General features: G+C 31.4%; 2 protein-coding genes across 10 annotated transcripts in view; one reads left to right on the forward strand and one right to left on the reverse strand.

The window, feature by feature from the left end:
* Positions 1 to 17271, forward strand: part of LOC122503805 — a 244198-nt gene extending 226927 nt beyond the window's left edge. For all 9 annotated transcript variants that reach the window (XM_043614506.1, XM_043614505.1, XM_043614507.1 and 6 more), the window contains 3 exons: positions 12398 to 12675; positions 13359 to 14656; positions 15303 to 17271. In XM_043614506.1, coding sequence (XP_043470441.1) covers positions 14379 to 14656; positions 15303 to 16770 — 1746 coding nt within the window. In that variant the 5' untranslated portion in view covers positions 12398 to 12675; positions 13359 to 14378 and the 3' untranslated portion in view covers positions 16771 to 17271. The remainder of the gene's footprint in view (positions 1 to 12397; positions 12676 to 13358; positions 14657 to 15302) is intronic.
* The window catches only part of LOC122503807, a 53184-nt gene that overhangs the window by 23406 nt on the left and 5070 nt on the right, over positions 1 to 24708 (reverse strand). The window contains exon 2 of the mRNA XM_043614514.1: positions 22919 to 23130. Within this exon, the coding sequence (XP_043470449.1) occupies positions 22919 to 23130 (212 nt within the window). The remainder of the gene's footprint in view (positions 1 to 22918; positions 23131 to 24708) is intronic.

The following is a 24708-nucleotide window of genomic DNA, read 5'->3' on the forward strand; positions in this document are numbered from 1 at the left end:
AACTTTTGACGGTATTAAAACGTGTGGATCGAAAAAATAGTTTTAATTCTTGAATCAGAAATTTTAATTCGGGAAAAATTACTTTTTTCAAATAATATTTTCAGTAGTAAAAAAATTCTTTCTCAGTGAATCGAGATTATAATTTTAAATTTAGAATTGTTTTTCGTAGCAAACAAAAATTTCGCTCTTTTTTCTTGTCGAGGAAATATCTTGAAAATGAGAAATATGAAGATTACCATAAATTTGTATCTTTTCTATCTTTATGGCCCATTAAGCCTTGATGGTTTTAACACAATTCTTGGTTAGATTTACAAGGAGAGTTAAAATTTGGATTGTGGCCAAAAGAAAAAAATCTATTTGTTTTAATTTTTTTTGGACTTTTTATATGAAAAATTTGTAAAAATGAGAAAATCGAGAGAAAATAATAATATAGAAAATTGAATTCAAATGTCAATAAAATGGAAGAGAAACTTGTGGTTTCTCTTGGTTCGAAAAAATTTTCCAAGGTGTTAGCGCGAAAGGAGGGAAAAAAAATATTGCCGTTATTCAAATTAAACTAGCCGCTTCATGAATGGAAACAGGCCACTAAAGGATTCAACGAAGTAAGCCGGTGAATACGACACAGCATGAGCAGGAATGTTAGCTCGAGGCGCACTATAATCCCCGAAGGAAATGAAACATAAATTTTGTCCGTGTTACGTCCAGCTCGAGTTGCATTTAATGGGCGAAGTTGAAAAGTTACCTGGACCCCCCTCAATTCGCCCCCCATTTTCCTCCAACCCTTTCGTACCCCCTTTCCTCTTTTCCAACCCCCTTTTTGCGCACGTTCTTGCTTTCCTCTCGTTCACAACCGACATTTTTATCCGCTCGTAATTTCACTCCTACGCTCTTTTTACCCCCAATGGCCGTTTTTACTCATTTTCTGTAACCTTCAACGAAAAGTACTTCTAATGCTTAGCAGCTCTTTTCAGAATAGTAATTTATAGTTTCCGGAAATCTCGCCTCTCTTAAAAATCTAAGATAAAATTTTACGCGAATTTTTCTTTTTCCTTTTTTTTAATTTATTTTAATTGCTAGTGAAAAATAAAATGTTCAAAAATTATTGTTTATTTTATAGAAGTTCGAATGAAATTTGTTAATTCTTCTTGAAGCATTTTTGCTTCTAGAACTACTTTCTCGCTTTATTAAGTTTAAATTTCCCGCTCATCAAAAAACTCTTAAAGTGACCACCAGATGGGAATAAAACTCACTCATAAAGGAGATAAAGTAAAAAAAAAAAGAATAAAAATATACGTATCAGAATGCAAGAAAGGAAGTCTTTGTAAGTTATTTCTACTTAACTGAATGTTAAACATAAATAAATTGTCTTATTCTTAAAATTACGACTCTAGAGTGTCTTTTATTTTGTCTCAATAGAAATTAGATAGATAATAGTCCTGGAGCTAGCGACCAAAACAACTATCTCATTTCATACCGGCTGAAAATTTGGGTATAGATTACTGAAGACATGTAAATAAAAGAAACCCACGTCTGGCAGGCCAGTGCTGGGGCAGGGGGGGGGAATAGGTGAAAAATAATGTAAAATTTTCTCATTTTATACCGATTAAAACCTTCATAACTCGAAAGTTTACACCTACACGAGTGTAAAAATGTGCGTCTGGCGGTTCTGGGGTGGGGCAAAGTACGTCTGGCAAAGGGTTAATCACATAAAAAAATCGAAAAATTTTTCTGATTTTATACCGATTAAAACCTTCATAACTCGAAAGTTTACACCCACACGAGTGTAAAAATGTGCGTCTGGCAGTTCTGGGGTGGGGCAAAGTACGTCTGGCAAAGGGTTAATCACATAAAAAAATCGAAAAATTTTTCTGATTTTATACCGATTAAAACCTTCATAACTTGAAAGTTTACACCTACACGAGTGTAAAAATGTGCGTCTGGCAGTTCTGGGGTGGGGCAAAGTACGTCTGGCAAAGGGTTAATCACATAAAAAAATCGAAAAATTTTTCTGATTTTATACCGATTAAAACCTTCATAACTTGAAAGTTTACACCTACACGAGTGTAAAAATGTGCGTCTGGCAGTTCTGGGGTGGGGCAAAGTACGTCTGGCAAAGGGTTAATCACATAAAAAAATCGAAAAATTTTTCTGATTTTATACCGATTAAAACCTTCATAACTTGAAAGTTTACACCTACACGAGTGTAAAAATGTGCGTCTGGCAGTTCTGGGGTGGGGCAAAGTACGTCTGGCAGCCCTTCGAAGATGCGGCAAATCGGTCAAGCGGTGAAAAAAAAGTAAATTTTCTCATTTCATACCGAATAAAACCTTCATAACTCGAAAGTTTACATCTATACGAGAGTAAAAATGTACGTCTGGCAGTTCCGGGGTGGGGCAAAGTTCGTCTGGCAAAGGGTTAAACACGTAAAAAATCGAATTTTTTTTTCTCATTTTATACCGATTAAAACCTTTAGAAATCGAAAGTTTACATTCAAACAAGTGTAAAAATACACGTCTGGCTGTCGTGGGGTGGGGCAAAGTACGTCTGGCAGCCCGTCGAAGATGTGGCAAATGGGTCAATAGGTTAAAATAACCTACATTTTTCTGATTTCATACCGATTAAAACCTTTATAAATCGAAAGTTTATATAAAAACAACTGTGAAAATACTCATCTGTCAGTTCTGGGGTGGGGCAAAGTACGTCTGGCAAAGGGTTAATCACATAAAAAATCATAAAATTTAATCTCATTTCATACCGATTAAAACCATCATATATCGAAAGTTTACATTTAAACAAATGTAAAAAAGTAAAAATCTACATCTTCGAAGGGCTGCCAGACGTACTTTGCCCTACCACAGAACTGCCAGACGTACATTTTTACACTCGCGTAGATGAAAACTTTAGTTTTATAAAGGTTTTAATCGGTATAAAATAAGAAAAATGTAAGTTATTTTTCACCTATGGACCCATTTGCCGCATCTTCGAAGGGCTGCCAGACGTACTTTGCCCCACCCCACGACAGCCAGACGTGTATTTTTACACTTGTTTGAATGTAAACTTTCGATTTCTAAAGGTTTTAATCGGTATGAAATGAGAAAAAAATTTGATTTTTTACGTGTTTAACCTTTGCCAGACGTACTTTGCCCCACCCCAGAACTGCCAAACGCACATTTTTACACTCGTGTAGGTGTAGACTTTCGAGTTATGAAGGTTTTAATCGGTATGAAATGAGAAAGTTTTACATTATTTTTCACCTATTCGCCGCCCCCCCCCCCCGACGCCACCGCCGGTATGAAATGAGATAGTTGTTTTGGTCGCTAGCTCGCGGACTATAATTTATCCTGAGATTTTTTCTGAAACTTTTTTTCTTGTAAAATTATTTTCTCGTTTAATTCAATGTGAATCTCCCGCCAAAATATTTCTTTATGTATCCGCCAGATGGAAAGAAAACTCTCTCGTAAACGAGATAAAATGAACCGAGAATTAGAGTGACTCGTCTCCATTATATTATGTTTACGTTTAGTTATGTACAAAAAATAATTATATTGTCAATAGTAACATAATAATTATTCATAAAAATTACATTTTCAGTTCAAAATTAAAAATTTAATTAAACTATACTTTTAATTCTTTCGAAAAACGAAATTTTTTTTAAATTAAATTTATTTTTATACATTTTTAGTCAGTTTATTTTTTTTAATTAAAGCGATATAAAATTAAGTACTAATTGTTCGAACAGTTAATTAAAAACTAAACCCAAATCTTTATTTTTTTATTTTGAAATAAAAAAAGAAATTCGTAGTTAATAAAAAGTATTTTGGAAATAAAGTGAGCAGTTTTATTTTTTCCTCTTTAAATCGTGAAAAAGTTAAAGGGAAAGATTAAAAATTACTAAGTCTAAGAAAAGATAAATTGTGTTAGTTATGTACTGAAGTTGTTTCTTAACTTCAGAAATTTTTAATCTTTATCCATTTTTAGTTTTTAATGGTTCAAAGTTATAAATATAAAACTACTCACAATTTTCTTGAAACATTTTTTCCTTATACATTACTTTTTGATTACAAAAAAAAGAAATATAAAAATGTTGAATTTGTCTAAATTTTCAAAGTCCACTCTTGACAAAAATATAATTTTTTGCACTGGATTTTCGTAATTATTTTTTAAATTTATTTTTATCAAAATATTTGTAATTGAAGATTTATAAAAAATGAGAGTACTTGTCATTAGAAAACAAGGTTTTTTGCTTTTGTTTCCCTGTTTTCTAACTGTCCGGTTCGTTTTGACAAAATTGATAAGAAAAAATAATTAATATTAAAGGAAGAATAAGTTAACAATAATCTATCCGAATCATTTTTTGCTTAAAATGAAAAATTATTTCTCCCTTTTTTTTGAGTTCTTTGAGAATTTTGAAATTATTAATTGATTTCGAAAAATATTTTTCTGAAAAAGCAGGTTTCTGTAATATTTAATAGGACGGCTGTGCTGTCGATATACATGAAATCTTAATGAAGCTTTAAGTAAGAAATGATTCGGATAGATTGTTAACTTCTTCCTTTAATATAAATTAATACCGAATGATCAATTCCTTTCCTATAAAAAAGTAATTAAAATTTAATAAGAAAATGAAAAAAATAAAATTGTGTTGAATTATTTTATTTATTTCTTATTGTTGCTCGTATGAAATGAAATTTTCGCCCTTGGTGACAGAGAGTGATAATGGAGATTCCATTTTCATATCAGTTTCAAGCCTCAATGAATGTATAATTATTTCGAAAAGCTCTATTGAAGATAGGAATTGCAAACAACTGCACATTGTTTGATATGCTTTAATAATTACATTATGGCAATTACACAAACAGAATCAATAATTACTTAAGGGAAAGGGGGAGAATGACTGATTTTGAATTGAAAGCTACATTGAAAATTAAATTAATAAAACAAATATTTCATTTTATTTAACTTTTATTTTTCAACTATTGCCCATTTTGAAAATTGTTAATTTTTATATTATATTTACATTCTATTAATATTTATATTATATTGATGTTTTATTAATATTTATATTTTTTTTTATATTAAATACTTGTATTTCATATTTAAAATTAAAGTTAGTTTCTTTTTAAATGTTTAGAAATTAAAATAGTTTTTCATAAAAAGTTTTAAGTTTCAAATAATTTTCTAATGGCTAAATTTAAACTGCCACTTTTATTGCTTTTCAAAAAGTAGATTTTCAACATTTAAGGGAGAAATTCAACTTAATTCTATGGAAGTACTTTTAGAATGGGCACTTAACTACACTAAAAATCGCTTGAGTTAATCGAATCCATTTGAAACCATTTTAACTTTTCAGAATATCTCAGAATTCCATTAAAAAGCGTTGCCCATATTATGTGGACTGTTGCAGACTTTGAATTATAAGCACTTAACGAGCTGTGCGGTTATTAAAATTGTAAAAAATTCATAATTAAATTTTCTTCTTTTCTCTAAACACAATTTTCCATTTTGCATTTGACGACAATAATTTAACATATTAACAATCTCACATTGACAATTTTGTCTATATTTTTCTTTATTTCTAGTTATATATACAGTGTAAACTTATCTGTTTGTTTTGAGATGTAAATCAGTTTCGAATTACAAAAGAACATCAATTTTATTTATCGTGCAAACTGAACAAAGCACTGCATTTCAGTAAATTAGTTTACCTCGAGAGGCTCGTGATGTAGTCGGCAACGTTATTTAAAGTAAAAAGTATTATATGACACGTGGAAAATTGACAATGAGAAAATTGTATTCATGAACATATAGGAGGACGAGAGGTGTAGTTTTCAGAAAAAGTTTCCGAGTACAGAAAACAAGAGAGAGAGATAGAAAGAGACCACTTAAGCAAAGTTAATTAATAAAGGAAGGCTCTGATTAATTTGCTTCAGAATGAAAAATAAATTACAAATAATAATAATAACAATAGTAAAAATAATAATAAATAATTATAATGATAATAATAATAATAATAATAATAATAATAATTTTTTTTTTGCTTAGGAAATTTTAGGAAATCTGCCTACAGATACCTTGGATTCCGCACTCCAAGGTTATGTGGGGTTGGTACAATGAAACAAAAGGAAATATTAAAAAAAGATAAATAAATAAATGTTATAATAAATTTAATAAACTGGCGACCTACTACCAGCCCAACCCACTAAAACCCGTAACCCTTCTTCTGGAGCCCTTTACCCTCCCTCGGAACTGTCGTAAGACTTTAGCCTTCGAGGGTGGCGCTCCAACTCTGTCGCTAATGCGACCTTCTTCTTTTCTCTGCGGTTTTCCTGCGTCCGTAGTTAAAAAAATGATAAAATACTATTTCAAAGTCTAAGCGGAATTTACAGCACAACAATAATAAAAAAACACATTTTTTAGGAAGTGTAAAAAGTCAAAAGATCAAATCGCAAACGGATGTTCGGCAGTGGGTCCACTTCTCCCAGCACATCAAAGAAATCAATGACATTTGGCAGCGGGCCCGCTTCGCCTAGCACATCAAAGACATCAATGATGTTCGGCAGTGGACAACCAGCGGCGGAGATAATAATAATAATAATTAGGGTAAACTCTGTGAAGAGATACCAGGATCCCTTTGCGAAAACTTCCTGCTATCTTGGAGAGACACATCGACCTCCACGTACGAACATACATGTTCACGTGCCCTTGGATATCATAGACGTCGCATAAATGCTCCGGCAATGCTATAACGTCTATGTAACTAACGGAGGCGGTTCAGGGCTCATCCTGGCCAGATGGTAGTACCCTGTTAAGGCCCGATTGTCCCTCGACACGGGACAAAGAATTTAAATAACAAATGAAATGGACAAAATTTTAAACGAAATACTCCAAGTGGCTACCTCGAAGGAAGGTAATCCCACCACCGATTCTGATCGGGTGCAAGCCTCGATAGTCGGTGCAGATGGCTCCAAGGATTTTGGAGGGAGCCAAATAGATAGCCAGCTGACGTGCTACGAATCAAATGTCGCAAATCAGTTCCTGGCTATTCCTGGGATTTTTAAGAGCGTGCACCAGGCATTCAAGCGCCAAAAGAACGTCAGTCGTGACATCCAGGATGGCGTGGCGGTTTTGGAGAGTGCGTTCTTAACAATTTGTAAGAATTTACGTTTTATCCCCGAGCTGTTCAAAAAACAGGAGCCACAACATCCAACTGTGGGAGCTCGACAGCAGACGGAGAGCACTACTGCAGCTCTGGACGGCGTAACAACACGCCCTAATAAGGCAAAAGGCGTTAATAAACCCCCCAGGGAAGGTGCAAGCCCAGATGCGAGTCCACAACAAGCGACTCGAAGCGAGAAGAGAATTAAGCGAAAGGATGTTCCACAGCTTGGTTCTGAGTCGCTAGTTGAAACAAAAGAGACGCCCTCAAATAGTCCTAGGAAGTCGTATGCTGAGACCGTCTTGAAAGACGGAGCGGACAATGGGGCTAAGGTCACACCTCTGGTGAATAGAAGGTCTCTAGAGATTAAGGATTTGGATGAAACCACCACAGAGGATGAGGTGACTTCAGCACTGAGAGAAAAGCTGGGTAAACCCGACCTGAAGGACAAGGAAAAGTTCGGCCGGTCCCTAAGAGAAGCCCTTTTAATTGAGGACTTGGGCTGGGTGAAGAGGCCGAGCAGTCTGGATGGGGAGGTTCGAGCGGTGAGGAATATGATAGTCACCGCTTGCAATGCGTCTATGCCACGCAAAGACGCCATTCCCGTAAGAAAATCCTTGCACTGGTGGTCAGAGGAGCTAGCCTCCTTGAGAAAGGAATGCCTCAAAGCAAGAAGGACATATACCCGATCTAAGGGAGATCTCTTGCTGAAAGAGGCTTTCAAGGAGGCGAAAAAGGACCTCAAGAAAGAGATCCGCAGGTCGCGACGCCGTAGCTGGGAGAACCTAATCGAGGAAGTCGATAAGGACCCATGGGGTCTGGCTTTTAAAATCGTTACTAAGAAATTAGTGACGAGGCAAAAGACCCCCGGCCTGGACAATCCCGATTGGGTCAGAAAGATAATAAGTTCTTTATTTCCTCCTGCAGAGCTATACCTTAGAAGGGACTGGAGTTTTTGCAAAGTGGAAGAGGAAGAACCCTTCACACTTAGTGAACTACAAAAAGTAGGCAAAAGATTGAAAACAGGCAAGGCACCTGGAATCGATGGGATAAGTAACGAGATCCTAAAGTTGGTTATCGACACTTCACCCCAGATTCTGCTTCGATGCTTCAATCTTTGCCTTGAGAGATGAGAGTTCTTCCGCGACTGGAAGCGACAGAGGTTAGTCCTCCTGAGGAAAGGTGAAAAACCTCTAGATAAAGTCTCATCATACAGGCCTATATGCCTGCTAGATACGATGGGTAAACTTCTAGAGGATATGGTTCTGCAGAGAATGCAAAGCCACTTGACCGGAGAGAATAATCTATCGAATCACCAATTTGGTTTCCGTAAAGGCAAATCCACAGTTGATGCCATCCAGGCAGTTGTGGACATAGCCAAAGCAGGAAAAAACAAATTGGGACCTGGAAAAAAGAAGAGCTTCTGCGCTTTGTTAGCAATTGACATACGCAACGCGTTTAATTCCGCAAGATGGAAGGATCTCATCGAGTCGATGAAAAAGAAAGACATGCCGCCCTACTTGTTGCGGATGGACAGGTGGGTTATATATGAGGGAGACACCTGCACACTTAGGAAAGAGATGTAGCGTGGGGCTCCTCAGGGCTCGAGGGTGGGTCCATTTGTATGGAATGTATCTTACGATGATTTCCTGCAAATGGATCTGCCCGAAGGGGCGGTGATCATCGGCTTTGCGGACGACGCGTTGTTCGTGTGCACTGCCGAAAGTGAGGAGGCTCTTGGGACATTGGTGAACGAATTTCTGCGACTAGCAAAAAGCTGGCTGGATACCAGAGGTCTTGAAATGGCCCTGGAACAGACCGAGGCACTGTTGGTCACAGACAGACGTGGTTATGAGCTCCTACGAATCGTGATAGACGGATTCGAGGTCAAGTGGAGTAAGCAAATTAAATATCTTGGTGTGGAGTTGGATGGAAGGTTAAACTTCCACCACCACATGGCTACGGCGTCAAATAAGGCGATCGAGTGTGCGGCTAATCTTTCACGGTTAATGCCAAACGTAGGCGGACCCCGTGAGCAAAAAAGAAGACTGGTGGCGAGTGTCGCCCATGCTAAAATGCTCTATGCAGCACCAGCTTGGGCCCCATCCCTGAGGAGTAAAAGATGTGTTACCATCTGTGAAAAGATACTGTCAGCGCAGAGATCGATAACTACGCGTATCATCTCTGCATATAAGACGGTATCTACGTGTGCTGTGCAGGTCCTTGCAAGTGTCCCGCCAGCAGATCTTTTGGCGAGAGAAAGGAAAGAAATGTTTCTCTTTTCTAAAGAAAGAAGTTCCTTAGATGAAGAAATAAGACCAAGCAAGGGCCTGATCCGCAAAGAAGTGAGGCACAGGCTCATAGAAAGATGGCAAGAAAGATGGGATGGTGAGGAAAAAGGTCGATGGACTTATCGCCTTATTCCGACACTCGCCACCTGGATAAATAGGAAACACGGTCAGGTTTCCTATTATTTGACTCAGGCGCTCACAGGTCACGGATGTTTTAACTCGTACCTGTGTCGCTTTAAATTACGCGAGGACGAGGTGTGTGCATATTGCCAGTTCCCTGCGGACAACGCGGAGCACACCCGTTATGTCGAGGAAGGATCTCGACGGCCGCCAAAAAGCGTAATTTAAACAGCTTTTAATTTGTTTTTTTTTGTTTTTTTTTTGTTTTTTTTTTATTAATTTATTTTGCGATTTATTTGTCCTTCTACATTTTTTAATTTGTTTTGGTTTTTTATTTGTTTTTGTACAGTTTTGTCTTTTCAACGTTATATACGTGTTTACTTTTTTTCTTTTCTTTTTTATATCCGTTTGCGACTTTATCTTTTGACTTTTAACACTTCTTAAATAATTTTGTTTTTTTTATTATTGTTGTGCTGTAAATTCGGCTTAGACTATGAAATAGTTTTAATCATTTTTTTAACTACGGGCGCAGGAAAACCGCAGAGAGAAGAAGAAGGTCGCATTAGCGACAGAGTTGGAGCGCCACCCTCGAAGGCTTAAGTCTTACGACAGTTCCGAGAGAGGGTAAAGAGCTCCAGAAGAAGGGTTACGGGTTTTAGTGGGTCGGGCTGGTAGTAGGTCAACAGTTTATTAAATTTATTATAACATTTATTTATTTATCTTTTTTTTTAATATTTCCTTTTGTTTCATTTTACCAACCCCACATAACCTTGGAGTGCGGAATCCAAGGTATCTGTAGGCAGATTTCCCAAAAGTCCCTAAGCAAAAAAAAAAATAAATAAAAAATAATAATAATAATTATATATATAAAAACACATAAAGTAGAATCAAAAGCACATTTTACAGGATCGTAAATTTCTTGTGAATAAGAAAAAAGTCATGAAAGCGTAAATGTATTGGGAGAAATAGATTTTTTTGGTCGCGTGCAATCTGTGTCCTGACAGGGTTTCCGATAAAGGTTGAAGAACGCCAATGGTCTGGATATTTCCGGAACATACGTATTCCACTTAAAAATTTATCGTCGTGCCTTTATTGAAACTTAGAAAAGAGAATCACGTACGTTTCTATACCCATTACCTAAAGGCATTAATCGTACCTCGACAACAACGCCATAATTCTACAATCTTTTAATCATCTTGTCAACCGAGAACCTTTTTCTGACAAATAAAATAATTCCTTTCACTTATATACCAAGGTTGATGATTTGCCAATTATTGGACCAATTTTTATCGCTAATAATAGTCAACACGCTAAAGAAAATTCATCAATTTTAATATTAGACTAATATTGAAGTAAAATTACAAAAAAACTAATTTTTATCAAGGAAGAACAAATTTTTAGCAAATAATACAATTTTAAGAAAAATAGTTTTTAAGAAGATATACAATTTTTTTACAGATCATAATAATAATAAATACCGTATTATTATTGTAACAACACAATTACTTATACATTCAAAAATTGTCAAAAATACACTCAGTGATTATTATATTCAGTCCAATTCATCCCGCTTGTGAGAGAGTTTTCTTGTCATCTGGTAGGAAGATTGATAATTATTTCCGCGGGAAATTCAAATTCGATCAAACAAGAAATTGATACAAACCCCTGGATCTAAGATCTAAACTTTTAAAATGAAATTCGTTTTAACTTCGAAAAATATTCTCACAAACAAACCAAAGGGATTGAAAAACATTTTGTGTAATAAAAATACAAGAAAAATGTTTTACTTAGAACCAAATTTGAATCAAATAAAAATATCTCCCCGAGACTATAAATTTGTTATGTACAAATAAAAATATTATTTGACACAAATAAAAATATTGTTTGACATTAAATAAAATTTTATTTGCTCAAAAAAATTTTATTTTGAATCAAATCAAATTTTATTTGTGCAAAAAAATTTTTATTTGAATCAAATAAAATTTTCTTTATATATTTGAGCAGAAGAAAATTTATTTCGAAAAACAAATAAAATACATATATTTATTTTAGCCTGGAGAAAAATATACTTTTTCTCTGGTTGTGTTATTTTGACAAAGTCAGAAAGATATACAGAAATCTAAATAAAAAAATTTGACAAAAAATAGAATTTCTTTGTTTAATTTGTTACTCTTTATTATCTTCAAAATTGGAGTAGAAGTATTAAACTGTTCTATTCTACTTTTTTTATATATACTACCGAATCGAATTATTTTACATTCTGATCCTTTTTTTTAATATCAAGAGTTGAAAGATTTACTATGTCATGTTATAAAGTTTGACATGTATATAAAATAATCAATTCTTCTATTTTTAATAAATGTTTGAAATATTTGAAAAGTGAAACATTTTTTTTAATTTGAACTCGTTTTGTATCTTGTTATACGATTACAATGAAAAATTCTGGAAAATTTTTTTTATTTGTGATGCCAAATGCTTCTTGTGAAAAAATTAAAAAAATATCAATTTACACACAAATGATGAAAAAATGTGTCTAAATGAAACAATTTTAAATGACAGTTAAATAAAAAAATATTCACCATTTTAAAAAGGTTAAAATTTCAGTCAATTCAAGTGTTTGAAAATATTTATCATTTAAAAATATAAAAATTTCAAACAATTAAAACTTTTTTCAATATTTATAAATTTGAAAATTTCAAACAATTAAAATTTTTAAAAGTATTTATAAATTAAAAAAATTTAATTATAATTTGAAATTATGTTTCACTGGTTTTAAATTTATTCGAATTCCTCTCGATGAAACATATCATTGTAATAATAATATTTTCAGAAAGAGACGAACGACATCTGGCCAAACTGTCGATGTGCACGTTTAGATGGAAACTGACATCGCGTCTCATTTTCAGTCGATACTGCAGAAACGGTTTTATTGAATTTACACGACAGTGGAAAGAGACAGAAAGAGCGAGAGAGATAGATAGATAGAGAGAAAAATAATTCACCACTAAAGTCACTATTCTCGAAATAGAAACGCTTTCAGTTCAAAATCGATTCTCATTCCAATGGATCACTGACACAGCACGAAAGTGCAGAGATCTGGTTTCATCGGTGAGGATTACTTTATCATCTTCTAAAAGCTGACTTGACTAAAAAAAGAAGAAAAATTCTCCCTTTCTGCCGAAGTTGTATACCTACGAGTATACAATTTTAAAATCTGGTTTTATGATATCTACACTCTCTGCAAGATTGAAACGAGTGACAAAATAGTTCGTCAACTAATTTACCATAAAAAAGATATGCAAAGTAAAAACATTCCTGGTTTCAGTTTTCAATGTCTTGACTATATTAATTTTTTATTTTTCAAATAAATGTAAATTGACTTCTTAAGTAAATTGTTTACGTAGGTTTACTAATAAAATAGTAACATTTCATTTGTAATGTAATTTAAATTAATTTAATTTAAAATTTCCTCTAAATTGTTCTTCTATTGTTTTGATTAAACATATGAAAAACAAACACATCCTACGATTTCTCTTTTCGAACAATAACTAAATAAACCCACGACCTTATCAAACAAACGTTTTGTTTAAAAAAAAAATGTAAATGTGATAAATATTTTCGAAAAAAAGAAATTTTTTAAAAATTAATTTCCTACTCAGCAATTTTGTTTCTTTTCAAACTGGAAAAACAATTATTTGATATTTCATTTTCTTTTCGATAGATTTAAAATTGAAATTCGTTAAAAGCATATATAAGAATATTTTATGGACGAAAGTTTTTATTTGTTTTAGGAAAATATATTTACGTTTTACAATAATTGCAATATGGAAAGAAATTTGTTGTTGATTTAAGAAAGTTTTGTTAAAAATTGAGATCGAATGGGTATTTGTGAAAATTTATGTTCGACTTGGCGACGACAAATGTATATATACACCAATGTGGAAAACTGATCATAGAATCTGTGACGGTTTTAATACTATGCAAATGAAGCAGTCGATTTTGAGACCTTATTACGAATGGATAGCATTTCTTACAACTTGTGCATGTTCCATCGTATGAAATTCACATATTTTACAGTCGAGAGCATTTTTCAAATTTATATGTATTATAGGTATTTGAAATTTATCCCCAAATCATGGATTGCACATTTTTCTGAATATATATACACACGTATGCTTTTTGTCAAAAAAAAAAGAAAAGAAACTGTTTTGCTTATCGTGTATATATTTTCGCTCATTCAAAAGAAGAGTGATCAAAAAACGAAACCAGTTTCATGTGATACCATTTTTTATTCACTCATTGGAAAAGCGATTTTACATGCATAGATAGTAAAAAAAAGAATCTTTTACTTTGAGAGGAAATTATAACATGTATTTCACTTCAAAGGGAAAATATATATTTCAAATTGTATAATGGAATTAATGAAAAAGCAAAACTAGCGTAAAATGTGAATGAATTTTTTTTAATGCTTATACTATAGCATTCTATTTCTGATTTTATATGAATTTTTTTAAACTTTCAAAAGACTAAATAGAATTAAACGTAAAAAAAAGAAAATGTAATTGAAAGAACAGGAAATGTCAAAAATAGAAAGTTTATTTCATTATTTGTCAAAAACTCTTAATTATCAATTAATATACGTATAAGGAAGTAATTTGTCTCCCCCATATAATTAAAATTAATTCGTTAATATAGTTTACTATTTCGATAATTTCATAAAAAATGATAGACATCAGTTACCATTAGACTCAAAATAATTCAAGAGGAATTGTTAGACAATTTTTGTCAGTCAAAGAAGTTGCTTGTGAACAATGAAGTTTATTAGAATATATTTTTTATGTTTTACTTTGTGGATGAAAATTTTAGCAGTACATTCAACAATCAGTCTAGAAAAACCTCCTGTAACAAATTACTTTGATGGACTTGTAAATTATTTGAAAAATAAACCTAAATTGCATCAAGTTGTGTTTATTCTTGACGATAAATTTAACAATGCGGACTCAATGATGAATTCTCTGATAAAAACTGTCGATACACACTTTCCGTCATTCACCCTCAACTATGATGAAATTCTAGTTTGGTTTAACAGGTATCGTATGAATACGTATCTAAAATATGTTAAATTCTGCGACAAAAATTTATGAATAAAAACAATTACAAATTAAAATAAATATATGGAATACAACAGGTTGGTCATTAGTGCCAATGATCTTTTTTTAAATTTAATTGGATTATTATGAAATTTGTATTTAAGGGCGTCAATTGAACTCTTTGGTTTAGAGTCAGGTGTTCGAGTCCTCACAGATGCACAGTGCAGTCGTTCACGCAGCTTATTTTTTCAGATCAAAAATTAAATTCAAAAATATAATTATTTACCGACAACCATATCGGAATAATTATCTTAAGAATAACACCTGACTCTAAACCAAAGAGTTCAATTGACGTCTAATAGATGTCACTAATTGCTGATATAGTCGAAATCTTCCTTAATTAAAATTCTTCATCAGCAAATAATTTCCTACATTGTATTTAAGGGCTTCCGAAATATATCAGTGATGTTCAGAATCTTTGCTCCCTCAATTAAAAGAAATCGATCTTTTTTTTAAATAAATTTTGTATTTTTTTTGTAATTCTTATTTGCAATTTAACTTCTAACAATTATTACAATTTTTTTTAAATATGAAGGAAATATTAAAAAAAGAAATGTTAAATCTAAATATTTATTTTCTTTATAGAGGCTCTACAAACAGCATCAAATCGCATTCAAATTACAGAAGAACAACATTGTTTGTTTTTGCAGCAAATAACGAAATTAGTATAGAATTAATTAGCAAATATCTGGATAGGATAAATTCTATGACACACTTATCGCTACCAAGATGTTTAATTATGAAGTCTTTTACTTCGACTCATAACTACCTAAATCATACTTTGTATTCATTTTGGCGAAAGAGTTATTTGGACATTACAATTATGACGTACAATCGACAAACTCATATTGAACCATTTTTGAGTCAGCTAAATCCTTTTCTAAACAACTACACTTCTGCGAGAATAACATCAAAAAGTCAATGGTTCCCTAATAAAGTACAGAATTTAAATGGATACAAAATGTTTTTTAATTTTTATACCATTTCTGGTACATTGAAAGAAAGACTGGAGACAAGAAAAAAAATTACTGAAATTTTTGAACGAAGCATGAACTTTAAGCATACAATGGAAGCTCCAGATGTATGTAAACTTCATTATTTAGGATTTCGTATACAGAAATATACTGATAATAATGTTGAATCTGCTTATAATTCTCGGAATTTACGTATTTTAAAAATTGGCAGCATTAAAACTGTAATTCCAAAAACGAAAAAATTTACAAAAGTTTTAACTTTTTCACCAGAACTTTTATACATGATTTGTGGAACTGTTGGCATAATTGTCGTCATTCGACTCTCAGCATTCTTGATGAAATTCAACAGGACTACATTGCAAATTTTGAACATAAGTCAAATTATAATGGGAATGCCTTCAAATCAACAACCAAATTATTTATTAGAGAGAATTGTATTCGGTTCTTTATTAATTGCGTGTATTTTTTATACAGGATATTTTTATTCAGTAATTTTGGACATTAGTTTTCAACCGGAAGAGGAAATTTCAAGTTTAGATGAATTGGCTAATTCGTCTTTGATACCGTTTATAAATGACGGATTTTGCTTGCGCTTGAAAAATAGTTCTATTCCTGTTATTAAGAAATTGGGGGATATGTGTCTGAAGTCAACATTTAAAACAGCATTGATTAAAAATTATTATTGTTTAGATTACTTAGTTGAGCATAATAATGTGAGTTGTATGTATGCTGATGCTGAATATCATGTAAATACGTATTCAGCTAAAAAAGAAAAGGAGTTAAATGTTAAAATTTTGCCAGAAGTTGTTGACTATTATACTTTTCATTGGGTGGTTGCTAACAATTCACCATTCACTGATCGTTATAATGAAATAATTTTGAGAGCTTCAGAGTTTGGATTGTTTAATAATTTTTATATATCAAATCTAGTGGCTTACAGAACTCGTTCGTCGGAAAAAATTAACAAAGAACAAATTTTTTTTATAACATATTATGTCTTGGGTTTGGGATTCTGTATTTCTCTAATTATTTTTCTTATTGAAATACTTATAAATAAATTCAAATTTAGATTGAGATAGTATTAATGTTAAGAAGTGTCAAGCTCACTTGAGTACAGTTAGTACTACTTGGATATTCTGTAGATGCAATATTTAGTTTTAAGCTGTAGAACAAGTTTGTAAAGAGAAAATTTTACGGTGAAAACATGTATAGCTAGTAAGACATAAGACGAGTTTATAAATAAAAATTATTAGTTTGTCAAGAGTCTTCAATAATTTGTTATCCTAATATTTAATTAAATGGGTCAATAAAATTGTTTGCTTATTGACAAACCGCTCAGGCACAAATTTTATTAATGAAATAAACATCAGGTAATACTTAAATTAAATTATTTAGAACTATATTTGACAGTATGCATAAGGACAGTATTTTATGACGCTGAAAATTACTGGATTATGCCCTGAAAAAATGATTATTATGCGAAATTATGCGTTGAAAAATTAAAAAGTGCGAATTGATGTTTTTGAAAGAAAAACGTTATTAGGACCAAAATAAAGCTTCTAACATTAGGTTAATTAAAAGTTGCATTTTAAACTAATATAGGGGAGAGTGGGGCAAAATGGGGTAGGCGGGTCAAATGGGGTACCTCTGTTTTTCCATGATAGGTACTTTTAATTTTTTTAACCTCGACATATATCATTCATGTTGATAAGAAACTGTTATTAATTATGAAGACACCCGAAAGAAAATTTTTTTTTGAAAGTTATACAACTTTTAAGTTTTAAGCAAAAAAAATATGAATTTTTTTCAAAATTAAAAGGGCTTACCAAACTTTTTGGGTTAATGCATTTAATTTGGCAAGTGTGGGATCTTTTTCAGTACTTATTCTAGAGTAATTTCCAGTAGAATAGATTGTTTCATTGTTTACAATAACTTGTAAACATTGCATTTTGTTTTAATATGCAGTGTGGGGCAGAATGGGGTACCTAAGTGTGGGGCATGCCGGAAGCTACGCCGTTCCATTAAAACTATTTAAAAACATTATATTATGCATATTTAAAGGTTTCCTGCAAAAGAATCGATATTTTTGCTTCGAGGCATTTATACTATCGATGTTTCATTATCGATATATCGATATTTTGCAAAAATCCATGTTTTTTTGTTAAATTCTAATAAATATTACTCGTTTTTTCATAGTAATAAAATATCCTACTTTTTGTTCATATTTATAATCTCATACAACAAGAATTTAATGAATTTTGAAAAAATATTCAATGTTTTGTACAGTTATTTGATGCCACCCCATTTTGCCCCACGGGTTAGGCAAAATGGGATTTTAGCACTTTTTTAGAAAATACGATATAAGTTCTTTCAAAAATTTTTTTCTCCGCTATTGTCATAATTTCCTCAAAGCCAAGTGTACAAAGAAGAATTCTGAAGTTTAGCTGAATCGATTTATTCGTTTGGTTCTCTGTAAACAGCCAATTTCAAAAAGGTACCCCATTTTGCCCCACTCTCCCCTATAGCTAGAATAATATAATATACATATATTAGATTAAATAAATAATAATAAAATAAGTTGTAGGGTACAAAAATTGATCATTTGCATGAATTTTTTTAAGAAAAACCACCAACATTTTTAAATAAAGCAACTTATTCTCTATATTCATAAGAAGTAATAAAAAAATTCTTTTTTTTTATTTATTTAGATGTATAAACGGGCGATAAACCCTTTACAAAGTATAAAGATGAGGACAAAAACTTGTCGTTTTTAAACATTTTTATAATTATAACCTAATAAATTTAATATCTCAGTATTTTTTTGCGCAAAGTAGCAATAAACCGATTTAAATTAGAATCAAAAAAGTTCAGGCAATCGCTATAAAAGTTACCTTCCCTACATATTCTATTTATGGTACTGTTATTCCCATAGTTTGTTCTATGAAAATCGACATAAAATGTAGACATTTGTCATTTTATGTTGTCATTTTGTTGTCATTTTTTGACAAAATGACAACCCCTGAAATTTAACGTATCAATTTTTTTTCTAAAAAAAACTGTGAGTTCTTAGCTGTAAAAAGATATTTTTGCAGAACTTCCACTAAACTTTGCAAGTAAATAATTCCAAGTTTGCAAATAAATTTTTAGTAAATATTTAGGAAATTCTCGGTGTTGTGTGGGTAAACTTAGAAAAAATACAAGAAAAAAAAACCCCATTTTTTGAAAATTACAACTAGGGTTGCCCTTTTAATTATGGATGATTAATTTTATTCATAACTTTATGATAAAATGTATTTATAAATAGATATTTCGTTAATTCAGATTTAGACTGTGGAATATTTTTATATTTCTTGCACAAAAAATAAAATTATGCGCAATTATGCGAGAATTCAAAAATTTTTCGATGAAAAAAAATTATGCGTTTTGATGCGACGTTAAATTTATTTTATTTTATTCATAAACATGATAAAACGTAAAACTTTAAACTTTCTTTCAATTTTTAAAAATTATCCGATTATGCGCTTCACACAAAGTGTAGGTCTCTAAGTATGCATTTCACGTCCCTTATATTAACGCTTTCTAGAATAATAAATATGTAAACTTAAAACTCGTATTAATAAATACAGTTTAACTTTAGAATTGTCAAATACTACTTATCAAGTAAACTTAACAATTGTAAACAATGAAGTTTCTTGGAATATATTTTTTAAATTTTCGACGCTATATAAAATATGAACCGACAGATTAGCTCAGTCGGATAGATGCCTCGCTTGGCGGTCGTTTAAGGACCAAGGTAAGCACCCTTGGTTCGCGCCCATTTGGCTTGGTATTTTTCCGGCACGTGAGACAATCTGAGCGGGAGGTTTGACGTCGAGGTATAATGATGTGCACCGTCGATTATTATCCGGTGCACACCATTAGAACTCGACTGTCGATAAACCGGTTGTACTCGGAGAGGTTTTCTACAGTTTCCCTCTCCACTCGCGAGAAAACCCATTAGACGGGTGGTCCAGGCAAATGCGAGTAAACCTAATTTTCAAGTCGTTCTGTAGGCGCAAAAAAATTAGAATAAGCATGTATAAGAAAATGTAGTATGTAAGAAAATTTCCTCGAGGACACTTGTATATGATACTCTATTTTCTTTATTGTTTTTCTACTTGAAATATTGGGCATATGATACTCTATTTTCTTTATTGTTTTTCTACTTGAAATATTCATATCAATGTTAGATTATAAATTGTATATATTTTACACCAGATTTAAAATAATATGTTAATGAAATATTTCTTGTTTTTAAACATCAACTGGCAGTTAATTTTACAGAATAACGAATTATACAAAGTTCAGTTTGAAAAAAGAACTAAATGTATGATGAAAGCTTTCAAATATTATTTTTAAATCGTAGAGTACAACCAGAAGAATTAGTAGATTATAATTGACTAGCATCTAGATATGAGATTTTTTGAAAAACAAAAAAATTTCGACTTTTAAGCAACACAGTAATAATTTAATATATACATTTATATAAATCATAATGATTATTTATGAAAATGAATGTATTGAAAATTGAATAAATAAGGAATTATAAAAATCATTAAATTCTTCATTTTCGAAACTTGACGAATTTTTGATGACCCTAAGTTTTTTTTCAGAAAATTCAGACAAATACAATTAAAATAAAATACAAATACTAAAGACAACATGTTTATTTGAGTGACATAAATGTGCTAACTCATAAATTGAAATACTTATAATTGTATTTACGTTCGGTTATTGTAAACAAAGTCCTAAAAAATAATAAAGGAATAAACAAACTACTAGCGTTAATAAACAAAATTTGGTTTCAATAATTTTAAAACATTTTTGTCGGTTCTACAAAGAGCTTGTAAATTATGAAGTTTTTTAGAATGTTTTTTATAAACTGCGTTTTGTGGAAGGAAATTCTTGTAATATGTTCAATAATAAGTCTAGAAAAGCCAGCAACAACAAATTACTTTGATGGGCTAGTGAATTATCTTAAAAACGAATCTAAACTGTATCAAGTTATGTTTATTTTTGACCATCATTTTGACAATTTGGATCCAATGATGAGTTCTCTAACAAAAGAAGTCAATAAGCATTTTCCGTCCGTGAGCCTCAACTACAATGAAATTCGACACTGGTTTCAAAGGTACTGTATTAGTAATAAAACCGTATATTTTTGGGACACGTGTTCATACTTTAAATAAAGAAGGTTTATACTAAAAATTTTGATAAACAATACAATATTTATTCCCTTTATAGATTCTTTACAAGAAGCTTTAAAAGACATACATATTTTAAAAGAACGACTTTGTTTGTTTTTGAGGCAAAGAACAAAAGAATATTGGACCGAATTATTAAATATCTGGATATGATAAATTACAGAACACAGTTGTCATTACCAAGATGTTTAATTATGAAATTTTTTAATTCTACTAACGAGTATCTTAACACTACCTTGTATTCTTTTTGGCGAAAGAGTTATTTGGACATTACAATCATGACTTATGATTTGGAAGAACAGATGCCTTTCTTGAGTCAGGTAAATCCATTTTCAAAAAATTACACTACTCACAATATTTCATCTGTAATTCAATGGTTTCCAAATAAGCTACGTGATTTAAATGGATATAATATGGATATGAATTTATTTGCTGAATATGGCGATGAAAAATCAAAAATTGGGATGGAGAAAAAAATTATAAAAGTTTTTGAACAAACGATGAATTTTAAACATAGAGTGGGAATACTAGATACATGTATAAAACATAGGCTGATATACATCCAGCAACAATATATTGGAAGTAATCGAGAAATATTATATGCTCTTTGGGCTGTTCGATTTCAAAAAATTGACAGCATTAAAGCTGTTATTCCAAAAATGAAAAAGTTTACAAAAGGTTTTGTTTTCTCATCTGAACTTTTTTACATGATTTTGGGATCTATCGGTATGATTGTTATCATTTTGGTCACTGCCTTCTTTATGAAATTTAACAGAACTGTATGGCAGACGTGGAATATCAGTCAAATGATAATTGGAATGCCTTCAAATCAAGAACCGAATAATTGTATAGAAAGATTTGTATTCGGTTCTTTATTGATTGCATGCATTGTATATACAGAATATTTTTATTCTGTAATTTTGGACATCAATCTACAATTGGAACAGGAAATTTCAACTTTAAAAGAATTGGCTAATTCGTCATTGACGTCGTTCGCAAGTAGTCAACTTTGTTTTCGTTTAAATCGTAGTTCCATTTTTCATTTTAAAAAACTTGGAAGTAAGTGTCTTGAATTTAGAAAGTTAGTGAGGGAAATTGATTGTTTAGAATACTTAGCTAAGAATAGAAATGTGACTTGTATGTTTGCTGATGCTGAATATCAAGTTTATTTTTATGTTAATGGGGACGAGTTAAATGTGAAGATATTACCAGAAGCTGTTGATTATTATTGTTCTGTTTGGTCTGCAGATGGTAACTCACCGTATATTGATCGTTACAATGAAATTATTCTAAGAGCCTCTGAATTTGGGTTGTTTAAGGAATATTCTGCATCTAGTGTTGTACATCAAAAAATTTCGCCACCAGAGGAAATTAAAGAGGCGAAACTTTTGTTTATTGCATCCTACGTATTTGCTATTGGATACTCTATTTCTATAATTGTCTTTCTACTTGAAAAATTTAAAAGAAATATTGAACAGAGGAATTCGTCATTTATACAGGAGTGTTAGATTATCGAATTAAAGAAAAATAAGGAGACTAGATTCTTTCCACTTCTACTTAACTCGAAGTAGACATTGCGGTTGGGAAAGACAGCCCGAGCGCATTTGCTGTTATTGTACGCGTAGGCTCAATTTGTCTTTCGCATAATTGTTTATTTTGCTCACTTTATTCTTTAGTATACCTATTTGTAATTTTATTTCATTTAATCGTCAAAAACAGTTTTTATCAGTGAAAACTGTATCGAATAATGTAATAATTTGCTTATAGTTTAATAAAATAATTTCTACTACAAAATTGATGACTAACTTTTGATTCCATAGGAACCTAGTAATGGTATGTCTTCCTCAAATTGTTTGTTTTTGTCTATATGTATACTATTACTATTTAATACTCAATTGTAAAAAACTGTATGTAATGAAAATAAATAAAATAATAATAAAAAGTGATTGTTTAAAATTTATTGATTTTAATTCATGGCACGTACCTGCCACGATTTACCAGTCGCGACGTCGTATGTAGGAGGAGGTGACGTCATTGAGGGAAGGACGTATACGGGTTGTGGCCTATTCTGTGCATTTTGCTGACTTCCGGCGTTTCCGTTTGCGCTGGCGTTCGGTGGGTCTTCAATGGTAGCGTAGAGAGCTTCCGGAATGGCGTTTTCTCGTATACTGCCTCCGAATATGCTCGAACCGGAGTCTGCAAAAATCATAATGAGTCGATTTTAAAATTATTCCCTCTAGAGTTAAAATACAAAAACCCATCAGAATGCATCTCTTTTATGCTTCAAACTGACAACATTATTTCACCCATGAAAAAGTCGATGTCGATATATTCCGGAAGGATTATATAGGGATTCTCTTTTTCCGAATTATTTACTTTTCGTTTGGTCGGGTACACTTTTATTGGATACATTCCAACAATAATAAAAAGAAATAAAGTAAATACTTCAATTGATAAATACCTCTCTCGACTTTAGTGACACCAATTAAATTGTTTATTAAAACAACAAAAAACTATATCTTTCAATAATTTAACTAAATTCTCCTCTCAAATTTAATTAATTAATATTAATTTCAAGGAAAAAATTTTTAACATCACAACCTGAAAATTTGAAGAAAATAAAAAAATGTTATTTTGTTTGGCATAAAGAGTTAGCATATATACGATTTAAAGCAATATTTCAATGTCAATAATTTGAATGACAGTATTATTGAAGAGAAATGCATACAATCAGCATTTGCTACTATTGTAGTTACATACAGTTTCATTGCTCTTCTATCCAACTTCATTGTACACAACTCGACAATATTTTCTTTGAATTCAATTAATAATTGAAATGAAATTATCATTTCTTGCAGAAGGCAACAAAAATATAATAGAAATCGATAGTACGTGACAGCTATAAGAAATAATAAGAAGTGTATTTTTTAAAAAAACAAATAAATATTTTTTTCCTCAATATACATATGTCATATACTCTCAAAATAATTTTACAATTTACAAGGCTAGAAGCTTTTGAAATGTACTCGGAAAATGTTGTTTCCGTCCAAAATAATGTTAAATATTTTAAAATCTACTTAACCCAGTTTCTAGTTTCTGAGAATCCTTTCAAAGTTTCTGAAAACTTTTTGAAATCGTTTGATATTCGTGTACCGAAATAATATTTCTCGCATATTTGATTTTTATTCCATAATTATTATCTAATTAATATTATAATAATTTAAATTTTGCTAATATTTGCTGAGAAAATTTTTCAATTATTATTGGTATTCACTAGTGATGCATTACGAGCGAATATCGTCTCGTGAGAACGAGAATCTCGCGAAAAATACAATGAAAACAATTGAATGTTATAGTTTCATCTCTTTCCTTTTATGAAAGGACAGAGTCTCGTTATGCATCACTAGTATTCACGAATATAAATAAATTTGAATTAAAGTTAGTTTTATGTTATTTTTGCAATTGTGGAGTTTGTTTTATATTTCAATGACAATGGTACAATACAATTTTTTTTCAAAGAATCAATAGTAATTGAACCACCGGATCGTAGAAGGGCATATAGCCAATGTAATTCAAATGGGCTATATGCCCTTATACGATCCGGCGGTTCAATTAATGAACTATTAAAAATGTTTGTAGAAATGTCGCTAATTTAAAGATACACAATAATTTGTGTTTATTACATTTAAAACCTTGCAATTCAAGTCAAGAAGGTCAACCTTTGTTTCTTGTGCTCATACTTAAACATAGCTCTCGAGTGTAAACAGAAATACT

Source organism: Leptopilina heterotoma, unplaced genomic scaffold (genome assembly GCF_015476425.1).
Source record: "Leptopilina heterotoma isolate Lh14 unplaced genomic scaffold, ASM1547642v1 Lhet_27, whole genome shotgun sequence".
In the NCBI taxonomy this organism is placed as follows: domain Eukaryota; kingdom Metazoa; phylum Arthropoda; class Insecta; order Hymenoptera; family Figitidae; genus Leptopilina; species Leptopilina heterotoma.